General features: G+C 55.8%; 4 protein-coding genes across 4 annotated transcripts; 3 read left to right on the plus strand and 1 right to left on the minus strand.

The window, feature by feature from the left end:
• Positions 1-2,133: 2,133 nt before the first annotated feature.
• Positions 2,134-3,498, plus strand: QBC33DRAFT_623780 (uncharacterized protein; the record flags this gene model as incomplete). The annotated part of the gene is made up of 1 exon (XM_060432915.1): positions 2,134-3,498. One exon carries the CDS (start codon positions 2,134-2,136, stop codon positions 3,496-3,498), a length of 1,365 nt encoding a protein of 454 aa, XP_060278547.1.
• A 247-nt stretch (positions 3,499-3,745) lies between these two features.
• QBC33DRAFT_574334 (uncharacterized protein) lies at positions 3,746-5,554 on the minus strand. Its single transcript, XM_060430750.1, has 2 exons — positions 4,960-5,554; positions 3,746-4,099 (listed from the first exon to the last, which is right to left on the minus strand). The coding sequence occupies exons 1-2, from the start codon at positions 5,086-5,088 to the stop codon at positions 3,806-3,808; spliced, it is 423 nt and encodes a 140-aa protein (XP_060278548.1). The 5' UTR covers positions 5,089-5,554; the 3' UTR covers positions 3,746-3,805.
• A 1,170-nt stretch (positions 5,555-6,724) lies between these two features.
• QBC33DRAFT_563925 (putative amino-acid permease) lies at positions 6,725-8,616 on the plus strand (the record flags this gene model as incomplete). The annotated part of the gene is made up of 5 exons (XM_060430318.1): positions 6,725-7,076; positions 7,203-7,483; positions 7,535-7,734; positions 7,814-8,391; positions 8,441-8,616. 5 exons carry the CDS (start codon positions 6,725-6,727, stop codon positions 8,614-8,616), a joined length of 1,587 nt encoding a protein of 528 aa, XP_060278549.1.
• Positions 8,617-9,081: 465 nt separating this feature from the next.
• QBC33DRAFT_581842 (ankyrin repeat-containing domain protein) lies at positions 9,082-12,586 on the plus strand (the record flags this gene model as incomplete). Its single annotated transcript, XM_060431287.1, has 4 exons — positions 9,082-9,190; positions 9,254-9,427; positions 9,474-12,470; positions 12,531-12,586. 4 exons carry the CDS (start codon positions 9,082-9,084, stop codon positions 12,584-12,586), a joined length of 3,336 nt encoding a protein of 1,111 aa, XP_060278550.1.
• Positions 12,587-12,792: the final 206 nt, after the last annotated feature.

Genomic DNA, 12,792 nt, shown 5'->3' on the forward strand with positions numbered 1-12,792 from the left:
CGACCAGTGGAATTAAATTGTTTTGGCCGGGCAATGTGAACAGGAATGCCAAGGATATTTCTGCTCGGAGGGCATCTATCAAATGCAGGTGCGACTTTCCAGGCACACTGGGGCGCTCTTAGTTTCGCCATTGTGAAGTGATCGATGTGCTCATGTGATAGGAAACGCGTGTGAGAAACACGGGGTGGTAGAGGGTCAGCGGGTTTGAAATGGCACGTGTCTGGAAGCTGGGGTGGTTTGGCATGGCTGGAGGGCCACCGACCCATCAGGTGCGGGTAAAGGGTTTATCAGGAAATTTAGTGGTATGGCATATCAATAACACAGGGTGGTGTAGTGGTCGAATGTGATGCTGACCGCCGCCACCTATCGACAGCCACCTCTGGGTCCCGTCTGAAGGCAGGCATTCGATCCCTACAACCACCCATTTTTTTTCGTGATTTTTTTCCATTTTTTATTGGGAGTGCCACACCAGCATGGTTGATAAACAAGTCAAGTGGCATGGTATAGCAACCAACATAGGTCACAGTGGTGTAGTGGTCGAATGCGATGCTGACCGCCGCCACCTATCGACAGCCACCTCTGGGTCCCGTCTGAAGGCAGGCATTCGATCCCTACAACCACTCATTTTTTTTTGTACTATTTTTCTTTTTTTCAATATTTGTCAATTGGACGCTTCCTCTCCCAGTGACCCGACATCTTGCAACCTTAAATTCAGTTCTGCTTTTGTATCTTGTGTACGTTCCTTTGGCAAATCGGCAGGCACTTTGTGGGCTAAACATGAGTAGGGATAGTAATGCCAATGATAATAGTTACGGCAATGGCAAAATGATGATTGGCAGTGACAGGGACGATGACAGAGTGGCTAACAAGAGGTTGCACATGGCAATGGAAACCACTGCCAACCTAGTGTTGTCACCGTTGTTTTTACATGCAATTGATCACAGAAAATTCCAAAACGAACCCCAAAATATATTTCGAGTGGTCTGCCCAGGAATCAATGGATGTGGTACCGTAGTTGAGGTCCACCATGCCAGAGGCAGCATATTCCTCCCTGGGACATTGAATATCTTTTGTTTCTTCACCTTCAGTTGGTCATGTATCCTGGCGCTGTGCCTCCTTCGCTTTCCCGGCCATTCTCCGCAATACTATTACTCTCTGCGGCGTCGTCCATCCTAGAGACACGGTGCTGGTAGTAGAGGTGATGAATATCCGTTCCGACACATCCCGATGCTGCGTCTTCGGCCGGGCTGCTGTCCCCCTCCCCTGGTATGTCAGACAACGACTGGACAGCAGCCAAGTACTCTCGACCATCACCGGTGCGCTACCCGGGTAAAGCTCTTACACCACGAGTCGCGATTGGCACGAGTCAAATCGAACGTATTGCCTGTGGCAGAGCGCGCCCGCGCCCGCGCGTTGCGCGTTGCACCTTTCGACGTTTGGGCGTTTCGACCGGCGCGACGAAAGCGCGGACCTGCGGAGCGGGAGGTATCATGACGAGAATTACCTATGTTTGCGGAGAGAATTAGCAAACATGGTTCGCAAAGTAATTGATATCGGAGTAAGGGAGTCAATACCTCACGGATGCCGCAGAGGAGTTCGCGGATGTTATAGAACCTAAGAGGAACGCGTCGAGATTAGATGGAAAACGTGGGAAAGGGAGAGCACGAGGTGGGCGGGCGGGTGGATAGCAGGAGAGAGGAGGTAATATTGGTATACCTTGGTATTTAATCGTCAATTGGGACGGAACTCGATGAGGAAAAGGACGCGGTGTGCTAGTGGTACGCGCAACTTTGCTAGATGGACACGAATTGGAGGTACGTACCGTATTTCAGCAGCCTCACTTGCGTCCTCTGCCGGCAAAATTCACTGGCAGTTTGGATGTGTACTGGTACCTCCCCGCAAAGTTTGTGCCCCTAGCGAAAGAGGTGTGTATACCTAGCCGTGTCGCCGAGGCACCTTCACCACCTTCACCTCACAATCCACTTCACTACGGACATCGGAGCCTCTTTCAATATCTTCTCTATTCTTTGCACCTAGCTATCTTGAACTCTACACCAGCTACTTTTTCTCTTCCTCGCTTTTCCCATCTCCACTCCGCCATCCCCAGTCCCGAGTCACCAGCCACCAGTCACCATGCCTTCTCAGGCCAGAAAGGCGTTGAACAAGGAGCCCGGCCTCTGGTTTGGCCAGGGTGTCATCTTTTCTTCACGTACTGTCGCGGAAGTCGCCTACCATGTTCTCTTCGGACCCGAATTTGCTTCCGCCAACCCTGACGCCCTCAGTGTTATCGGCGTCCCACGTGCCACATCCTTCTTCAACAATCTGCTCCGATATGCAGATCTATACTTGGCTGTCCGAGGAGACTCCCTGTTTTGGGAAACGGCACTGAACAATTGGGACGATGCCTCCATCGAAATCAGCATCGAGATAGCTAAGGAGATCGAATCTGCGTATTCCGTCGCCCGCACGAACTATGGCGGCCCCGCCGTGTCCAGCGAGCTTATCACCGTCATCGACCAATGGAACTCGCTTAAAATACATGCAGCATCCCTCCCATTATCTTCTCGACAGCTACAGTTGGTTGTGCGGACGGAAAACGTCCAAGACATGGTCAACAGCCTGACCTCGATCACCCTCGGCGGTGCTCCCGCCCCAGCACCACCAACCTGGCCTCCTGCCTATCTCGCCCCGGACGACATAGTTTACCTAGCTCGCGCGGGCATTCGAGCCAGAATCCACGGCGTTACGTCTAGCAACCCCGGTCAACCCCCAGAGATTCCTGGCGTTCATGCCGACCCAATCAAGATGCGCACCTTCCTCAGCTGGATACTGCTCGCTTTCTACACGCCAAATCCCGACTGGGCCCTCTTCGGGATGCCCGTCGCCTTTCTGCACGAGGCCCTTCGGAACAAATGGTATTACCTGTCGGGAGGGCAGTCAAAAGTATTTGGGAGCATGGATTCTTTCTTCAGATACACCGCCAACGCCTTCTCTGCCCGTGGAAAGTCCACCGTGACTGCACTGCTCACGCCCTGGCTCATCAAACGGGATCAGGTGCAGATGCTTGCACCGAGATTTGCCTCCGGGCAGCCTGATTACTTTTCCCTCTTCAGTACCAACCCCCTCGCCGCCAAGATGGGGATTGCCCTTATCCTCCGCCGCATTGAGCGGGGAGGGCGCGTCGGCCTCCAGACGGTAGTGTTCGACCCCTCGATGAATTACGAGCCCTGCAATAGGCTCGTGAGACCCCACCACACGAGTGTCTTCCAGTTTCGTGAGGACCTCGTCGAAAAGCTTCGCACCTGGGCTGCTGGGCTCGGAGCCCCTGTGCTGGAGATTTGGTTCGGCGGCGTCCTTCGGGGCTACCAATACACGGATTCGGTGACGCTTAGCTCCGTATTTCTCGCCAACGTGGTGGAAAGCGGCTTGCTGCCTGGCCTTGGTGCCGAGGATGAAGAAGCGTGGACTGCTCTCGGATTCAACAGGATGGATTTTTAGGAGGCGACGAGATGTGGCGGACAGACAACACGCCGGGTGTTCGCTGTCTCGGGCCGGGGATAATTAATCCCATAAATAGAGATCAGAATTGACTTGACCACAAACCGTGCCATGAATCGCTTTGCTTTCGCCAGATTGACTGCCTTTGAGAGTTACCTACCGGCAGCAAACCCACATCGTCCTTGAAAATAACTGTTCCATTCGCCCCCACGTATTGACAAATCCGCCAAACAAGCTTTGCCTTCAGCCTACACCTTCTCCCCGGCAGCGCGCCTCAGCACATCCGCCAGCCACTCCGCGTGGCTGATCATGAGACAGTGTCCGCCACCGCACCTCTCACGACATCAAATGACGTCGGTTCCAGGGCCCTTGCCGTATCGAGGATTATGTCAACAATCTCCATTGAGAAGAAGGACTTGTCCCGCTCTCCCACGACGTACGTGGACGGGATATCGCGCCAGGCCGCGTAGGTCTGCTTGCTCAAGAAGACGCCGGCGCTGCGGTGGGTGAGGGTTGCTGTCCACGTCTCTGCTTCATCCGATGGGAGGTCATTGAATAGGACATATTTTGCTCCTCCGGGAGCGACGGATATTGTTCCTTTCTATCAAATTGGGCTCTCAGCGTCAGTGATTAAATTCTCGTGTCGCCATTTCGTTTTCGACGGAGAAAACAGAGCCCAATGGACAAATAGCCGACGGGAGAACATGATCACGGAGCATTTCAACGGGCGCCGTCACCTCACTTCGGCATCAACTAGCATCCGCGGAGGGAACTGTGCCCCACTAGCCGTCGGCGTGAACCTTTCGGGCATGACATACGCCTGGACGAAGACCAGATGCACCACCCCTCCCTTCTGTCCCTTACCCTCGCGCTCTCGCTTTCCCAGCCCCTTTTACCACCTCAGACCCTGGCATGCCGGCATATGAGTGCAGCACGAGAACGACTTCGCTCTGCTCCGCCACCACGAGCCGGGTCAGGCACCTCCGGATCCCATCCACGTCTTCGGTGCGAATATGCTTCTTCACAAGGGGGCGCAGAGTCTCCTTGTGAAATGAGGCTCGACTGGTTTTTGATCCAAAAGTCGCAGATGCCGTCAAAGGTGTTACTGATGATGATAACCGGCCTCTGGCCCAATCTGTCGTCGTTAGGCAGTTGCGCGGCGAATCTTGGGCGAATCTTGGGCCAGTCCACTTATTTGACGAGAAGGTGAGCTTGGTGGAAAAGGATTGTGCTCGCCGGAGCTGCAGCAAATTGCCGACCAACGGTCATCCTTGGACCCGAGGTATCCCCTTGATGCTATCTCGCTGATAGAATCTGGAAAGAAGATGAAAAGGAGAGGAACAAGAATGAGCACTAACAAATAACCTCCAATTATGCCCTTGAGACGCAAGGCCCGTCCCGCCCCATCTTGACATGCACCATCTCCGCATCTATGCTCAAGTCCGACATTTCAAGGTTTACCTTGTTCTTCGTGTACTCGCACACCTCGCCATTGGCATGTTTGTGTCCATCTACATTCCGGGAAGGGTCACGAATGCATGACGACGGCGAAATCAGTGTCTCGGGGCTGACAGCTTCAACCTTGGCCATTGTTATCGGGGCTTAGGCCGTGGAGAGGGTGGCCCCAAATGCAAAGGCCTTTGTCCACAGCACCGCGGCACTGCTCTTCTAGAGTCAATTGCGAGAAAGTTACCACAATATCCGCTCTCTGAGGAAGGAAAGCGGCTGCAAAGTAGCAATTAGGACATCGAAATCTGCAACCTCGACTTAATATCCCCATATAGTCGCGAGGTCAGATTCTAAAGGACCTCAATATGGATAACCCGGCTTGCAAAACAACGACCATCGTAGCCACGCTTGCCGGCCGAGGTGTTCCCGCGTGAGTGTGCATACTTTTATCTCCCAAATATTTGTGTGCGCCTGGCCTAGTCTTGTTGTTCGTCATAAAAAAACGGGTGGAGCGATGGTTGTCAGTTTACTGTTAATTTGTGAAGAGGAATTGAGCCACGCGTGTCAAGAATAAGACAGGTGATCAGTTACGTTCAGCCAGGTATCCACTCGTAATGCGTGGACATGGATCATCGGCCCATTACCTTGGCTGTGGGTGTGATTGTTTTTCTTGGCAACGCCGGCCTTGGTCCCTCTTTCGAATGTTCCCTACGAATGTTCCCTGATCCCCCGCGTGTTCCGTCGGCTTGTTTCGTTCAGTCGTTCGCTTACGGCGGCAAGTCGCTTGTTGCTGTGGGGCGACAGGATGATCAGAAGAGGAGTACAAACTTGGGTGGCCCACAATGGGAGTACTGCCGAGGGTGTGGTGGTACTGTGGTATGGTGCTACTGTAGGAGAGTACATGTGTATGTATAGGACTTTTGTTCTATGCGTGTTGTTCTTTTACGAAACTCTTAATTCGATGCTTCCGTCCATCTTCCCCCCCAACCATATGCATCTTTCTCAACCATACGCATGTCTTTCCCAACCAGACGGCGAAATGCTAAATTGAACCGAAAAGGTTGCTTTTGTTCGCCAAGCAATCCCTAAACCGCTCCTCCTGCCAATTCCAGGCTACACCCCATAGTATGACGTCGTTGTCGTCATACCTTGCACAGGGTTTGTCTCACCAGCGCTAGCGCACCCATCATCCTATTAAATCTCCGGGACAAGCCTCAACATTCCCCACAAGGAAATCCTCAAGACCCACCCCCTGCTCTTTGCGCCTCGGTGATCCAGGGTTCAAATTTTCTTTCGCCCTCTTCTCAGTCTTGGCAGGGCCATTTCTCTGACTAGTGTAGTACTAATACAGGAAAGTATATTTTTAACCTTTGGGGAACCATCTCTCTTCTTCCCTTCTCCTCTCCCCCTTCTTTCCCCGATCCACCACCGGAAACTTGCCCACGACGCGCATCTTTTGACTTGCAATCCAGCGACGACGACGCCTGTGAATGATTGCTACTTGATTGGTTTCACGAACCGACATGTGCCGCTCACCTGTTCATCCTCGTTCTCAGCTTTGATAACTAAGGCATCTGCCTTCCTCTTGTGGTCCTCTTATCCATCGTCTGTTGCCTGCCTGTGTCCGTGTGTCTTGTCTGTGCTGCGTGACTGTTGTGTGTCTGCCTCGCTGTAGCCTTCACGCGCGCGCGCTCGCAATACGCAGACCCGGCCCGTCACCGTCACCGTCACCGTCACCGCCACCATCACCTCCCTCGGCGCCGCCACCACCGGCACCATGTCACTAAACCACGTGCCCAGCAACGGCAGCAACAAGATGGACTCCAAGGACGACAAACCCCCGTTCGACACCTCCTCTCCCCGGCCCAGCATCAACGAGTCGGCCGACCAGCTGCTCACAAACCTGGGCTACAAGCCGGAGCTGTCGCGCAACCGGTCAACCTTCCAGGTCGCCTTCATGTCCTTCGTCCTGGCCTCGATCCCCTACGGCTTGGCCACTACCCTCTACTACCCGCTCGTCGGGGGCGGCCCCGTCAACATCATCTGGGGATGGGTCCTCGTGTCTTGCATCATTGTCTGCGTCGCTGCGTCACTCGGTGAGATCACGAGTGTTTATCCCACCGCCGGAGGTAACACTGAACATATTTTCTTCACCGCCCCCCTCCTCATCCCCTCATCCTGGCCGGGACTTACCGGACCCCTCCCCCGAAAAGAGATCCCGTCCCGAGGTTCGTGAAATTGATATCTGTTTCTAGGTGTATACTACCAGGCTTTCATGCTTGCGCCCGCTCGTTGGCGCCGTGTGGCGAGTTGGATCTGCGGATGGCTCTATGTCGTCGGCAACATAACGATCACGCTGGCCGTCAACTTCGGCACCACTCTCTTCATCGTCTCGTGCATTAACGTGTTTGAGAAGGAGCCCGGCGTTGGCGTCTTCGCTGGCGAGGATTACCAGGTCTTCCTCATTTTCCTCGGCATCACTCTCCTGTGCAACGCAGTCTCTTCGCTGGGGAACCGATGGCTCCCCTATCTCGATGTGAGTGCCGTTTACCCTCCCAAGTGTGACATTCTGCTGACTTGTGACCAGACTGGCGCCATCTTCTGGACCTTTGCAGGTGTCATCGCCCTTGTCATTAGCGTTCTTGTCATTGCCAAGAATGGTCGCCACGATGCCAAATACGTCTTCACCCACTTTGAATCCTCCTCCGGCTGGCCGGATGGATGGTCCTTCTGTGTTGGCTTGCTCCACGCCGGCTACGCTACTTCGTCGACAGGCATGATTATCTCGTGAGCACGCGCCTTTCCTTGTCTCCGGTTAATTTAAAACCCCGTTTCCACAATACTGACATTCCCACCCCACCATAAGCATGTGCGAAGAGGTCCAGCAGCCCTCGATCCAGGTCCCGAAAGCCATGGTCGGCACCGTCATCCTCAACACCTTCGCCGGCCTGCTCTTCCTCATCCCACTCGTCTTCGTCTTGCCAGACATTCAGATGCTGATCAATCTCGACTCGGGCCAACCCGTGCCGGCGATCCTCAAGGATGCCATCGGCTCCCCCGGAGGTGCCATTGCGCTCCTTATCCCCCTCATTGTCCTCGCCATCATATGCGGCATCGGCTGCACGACGGCAACCTCGCGCTGCACCTGGGCCTTTGCGCGAGATGGCGCCATTCCGGGCTCCAAGTGGTGGATGAAGGTCAACCGGAGGCTGGACGTGCCTCTCAACGCCATGATGCTCAGCATGGCCGTCCAGCTCATCTTGGGTCTCATCTACTTCGGCTCGTCCGCCGCCTTCAACGCCTTCTCCGGAGTCGGTGTTATCTGCCTGACCGCCGCATACGCCACCCCGATCGCCATCAGCCTCTTCGACGGTCGGAAGAAAATCAGGAAGGGCCGGTTCTATCTCGGACCCATCGGATACTTCTGCAACATCGTGGCGTTAGGTGCGTGCCTCCCCCCAACCTTACTCACTTTGTCTTGCTTATTGTCTAGCCTGGTCTTTGCTGGCTATGCCGCTCTTCTGCATGCCCTCGCAACTTCCCGTCACGGCCGCCACCGTCAACTATGCGCCGGCCGTATTCGTCGGCGCCACCATCATCTCCGCCGTGTGGTACTGGGCCTGGGGCCACAAGAATTATGCTGGTCCGCCGACGTCGCACGAAGACTGACCACTGCAAAAATTGACTTACTCCCTGGCTGCCCGCCCTATCGTACGCGAATGGGTGCATGCTGGGGCGAGCAATTGCTATATAGCCTCCAGAGCTGGAGTAGTCTAAATGAAAAATGGCAATCAATCATCGCAATTCTACTTATTTATTCCGTATGTGTTGCAGAGCTCGACTTACACGAGTTGGATCCACGTGATTTTCGCTACCCCTCCCTTCCTGCACCCCCTGGTCTAAATCGGAGTAATCATGCCCGATCTTACCATGCAGCGGGAGGCTGACGGGAGTCGAGGCTGAGAACTAGGGCCTATCAACATTCGTAATTATAATTCGACGACCTTGTTTAAGCAACCTCGTCTCTCAATTATTCCGTGTCAAACATGCCGCGGTCCGCAAATTCGAGGTACACCGTCTCCCGATTCGACTTGAACACCAAGGTTTATCGATTTCTGACCTTCGACTAGCCAGATGGAATCGCACGATGACGATGGCTCCATTTGGGGTTTTGTCGGGACTAATCGCGAGCAGTCAGAAAACGGAGAGAGCGATGACGGCAGCATGGTTATGGTGGCTCGGTGTATGCCAGGACTGCATCCTCACTTGCAGCTGTCCGGTCGCTGATATGAGAAACGTATGCTAGCCTCGAGTCCCTGGCCTGTTGACTTTCGCGCCATCCGCAATCCAATCCCTCCTCCAGTGAGACTAGAATGGCCTCCCACCTTGCCGTGGTTCCAAGCTCAGGCTCTTTATTCTAGAGTCAGGGGTACCGATCATCTACAAAGTCCCACTGCATGGCGTTGGCTGATCGATGGTGGTAGATACTACCCAGCCTTCTGCAGGAGCACAAGTGCGTCGCGCAGCGAAGTTGTTTCCAACGCCGGAGACTAGCAAGACGCTAATGACCGCTGTCGGGTCGCGGGCAGTTGCCAATATGCTCACCGAGACGGGAGGCATCAAGTTAGCCGCCGCCGAGCTAGCGAAGTCAATGCCGGAGAGTTTCGAGGGGGAACATATGTCCCGCCTCGAGGCCCTAATCGGCGACGATCCGTTGGAAGCCAAGCATGCGGCGCTACGTTTGCTCGCCTACCAGGTCTCGAACAACCTCGTGCAGGACGACGAGGACGACCCGGACGATGACAAGAACGAGAGAATCGTCAAGATGTTCAGGGATGTCGGCCTTCCCTCGGATCTCTGGGTGAAGACTTTCTCGCAGAACGACCAATCGACCAGGGCTTTCGCCGAGAACTTATTTGAGGCGGCCGTCAACTGCCGGGCTCGCGATGTGATGGAGGCACTTCTGGAGTCCGGTGTCAACCCCAACCAAGTAGTAAGGTCGGTTATGACTGGCCGGCTTGCGAGACCGATACAGATCGCAGCGGATTCCCGGGTCCACGATGCTGAAATGGCAGCATTGTTGCTCCGCCATGGAGCGGGTGTTGACTTGACCACCGAGGAGGAAGAAAAGCCCGCCATGCACATTGCAGCGGGGTCCGCAACGCTGGATGTTGTCAAAGTGCTCGCCGAGAACGGCGCAGATATCTATGGTCGCTGTAGCCCAGACTTCCTCGAACCCGTCAGCACTCACACGCCGTTGGTTTGTGCAGCCAACTCGGCAGCGTACCAAGAAAGATGGTACCAAGAAGGTCGACGATCACCACAAGAAGCCAACCTGCCAGAGGAGCGTCCAAGCTACCAGATCTTTCGTTATCTTCTTGATTTACACAGAAAAGCCAAGTTTCCAAGCCGGAATCGGAGCATCTACCGAGACGCACTTGTGATGGCAGCATTTCGCGGAAGGATCGACTTCATCAATCTCCTCCGAACCGTAAGCGTGGACGCATCTGAGCGCACAGCCAGCGGCGTCAGTCCCCTAGAAGCCGCCGCAGCGCGAGCCCAGAGGACAGTGCCAACCTCATCGATTCTCCTCAAGATGGGAGCGGCGGCAAGCCCGCCGCGCCGGCGGGGACGTCGCGGCGAGCAGCCATCTGCACTGCATATCGCGGCCTCGAACGATGACGCCAAGCTGGTACAGCTGCTCGTCGATAACGGCGCCCTAGTCAACGACCATGTCAGGCTCGAATCGTGGACCGACACTGGTGTCCTCAGCAGGGACTACTACTATCGCAATCCGGAGGACTCGAAACCGGTCTTCCTTCACCATCACACCCCTCTCCAAATGGCGCTCCACTCAAGGACCGACATGTTCCGCGCTGGGCACAAAACGGGCACGTCGGCCCTCATCTTGCTATCAGCCGGCGCCGATCTCGTAGGTGGGGAGCTCGCCCAGGCCGTTCTCATCGGAAACGAGGATGTCATCCACGCGCTGCTGGACCGTGGAGCTGACCCCAACGACAAGGGCCTGGATGGTCTGACCGCCCTCCAAGCCGCCATCTCTGCGGGCCAGGAGGAAATAGCTACCATTCTGCTACGTTCCGGAGCCAAGCTATGCGGCGGCGAGATGTACTTGGCCGTCAATGCCGGTCAGAGGAAGATGGTGGAAGCGCTCCTCGAGAGGGGCAGCAGCCTGAAGGACACCAGCCTGACGGGATCGACGTTGCTGGAGGCAGCTTGCAACTCCGGTTGCTTAACTTTTCTGACAGAGATCGCCGGTGAGGGGCGTGTTACCCTCCGCTACGACTCTGGCGCTCTATGCGCCGCTGTGCTCAAGGGAGATTTGGCCCTCGTCGACGAACTGCTCAAATTGAGACCACGCGGGAGAAGAAACCCGGTATTGGAAGCCACAGCCCTCGGCATCGCGGCGTACACAGAACAGGAGCCGATATTCAACCGCCTCCTCCGCCTAGACAACGGTTTCCCAACGCACTGCATACTTCCCATGCCCGACGATTTCCACGGCCACAAAGCCGTGATCCTCTACAGATACACCGTCTCCGAAGCCTACAAAACCACCGGCTTCTGGCACAAGCCCAACATGATCCGCTCCTCCCCCCTCGTCCCAGCCCTCCTCTCCAAGAACCACACCCTCATCCAAGCCCTCCTCTCCGCCCACCACCGGCCCGACCCCCTCTCCCTCCTCGTCGCAATCCGCCACCACCCCCCACCCACCATAACCACCCTCCTCGCCCACGGCGCAGACGTCAGCCGGCCCCCGCGCCACGACCTCGACACCCCCTTGCAATTCTCCATCCGCCTCCGCCGCCTCGCCACCGCCCGCCTCCTCCTCTCCCACGGCGCCGACCCCTCCGCCCTGCCCGCCGTCCTAGTCCCGGCGTACGACCCGGGCACAGACGACCCGCCTCTCCCAAACGCCTGGCGCGGCCGCTCGGCGGTGCAGGCGGCGGTGGAGACGGGAGACGACGACGACGGGTTGCTGGAGGAGCTTGTGTCTGGGCGCGGCGTGGACGTCGACGGGCCTGTTGCGGCCGACACGGGTGCTTCGGCTTTGCAGCTTGCGGCAATGGCGGGGCGGATGGGGGTTGCGAGGCGGTTGGTTGGGGGTGGGGCGCTGGTTGACCGGGGGCGGGCGGAGAGGTTTGGGCGGACGGCGCTGGAGGGCGCGGCGGAGATGGGGAGGCTTGATATGGTGCATTTCCTGCTGGAGAGGGGGGCGCGCATCACGGGGTGGTGGGGCACGTGGCAGTACCTGCGGGCGGTGGGGTTTGCGCGGCGGAATGGACACCTTGCTGTGGCGAGGTTGCTGGAGGGGCGGAGGAGGTGGGGGAGGGTTAATTGGGCGCGGTTTGAGAATCCTGGGCTGCTGGATGAGGTGTTTGTGCTGGATCAGCGGCCGCCTAGGGGGTTTAGGTCTTCCACTTCTAATGAGGATGAGGAGGAGGAATTTGATGAGTCTGAAGACGATGAGGAGGCATATGATGATTCTGAAGGCGACGAGGAGAGTTATGACGACTCTGATGAAGAGGATGAGCTTGAAAACGAACAACCTGAGGGCAAAAAAGAGCGTGAAGACGAAGAGGGCGGGGAAGACGAAGACGAGGTGGTTGTAGTAAAATGAGATGACAGAGCTCTACACGATTGTATGTACGGAATACAATCCCTATATCACCAGCAAGAATTCCAGTGGCGGGGTTGTATCTTCCAGAATTGCGTCTCATTGGCCGAAAGGTGCTGTTGGAAGGGGAAACATGGCTGCTGCATACTCATTCCAGTCATCATCCTTATTGGACGCCATGATGTGTTTTCAGGTCAGCTGAAGACACG

This window comes from Phialemonium atrogriseum (genome assembly GCF_030411735.1).
Source record: "Phialemonium atrogriseum strain 8032-3 unplaced genomic scaffold QBC33scaffold_43, whole genome shotgun sequence".
Classification (NCBI taxonomy): Eukaryota; Fungi; Ascomycota; class Sordariomycetes; order Cephalothecales; family Cephalothecaceae; genus Phialemonium; species Phialemonium atrogriseum.

Bases quoted from the DNA above. Each gene is read 5' to 3' on its own strand.
- QBC33DRAFT_574334 (XM_060430750.1), bottom strand. From the start codon at position 5,088: ATGGCCAAGGTTGAAGCTGTCAGCCCCGAGACACTGATTTCGCCGTCG. The intron at 4,100-4,959 runs GTAAACCTTGAA...CCAATTTGATAG, and splicing joins GCGAGTACACGAAGAACAAG to AAAGGAACAATATCCGTCGC.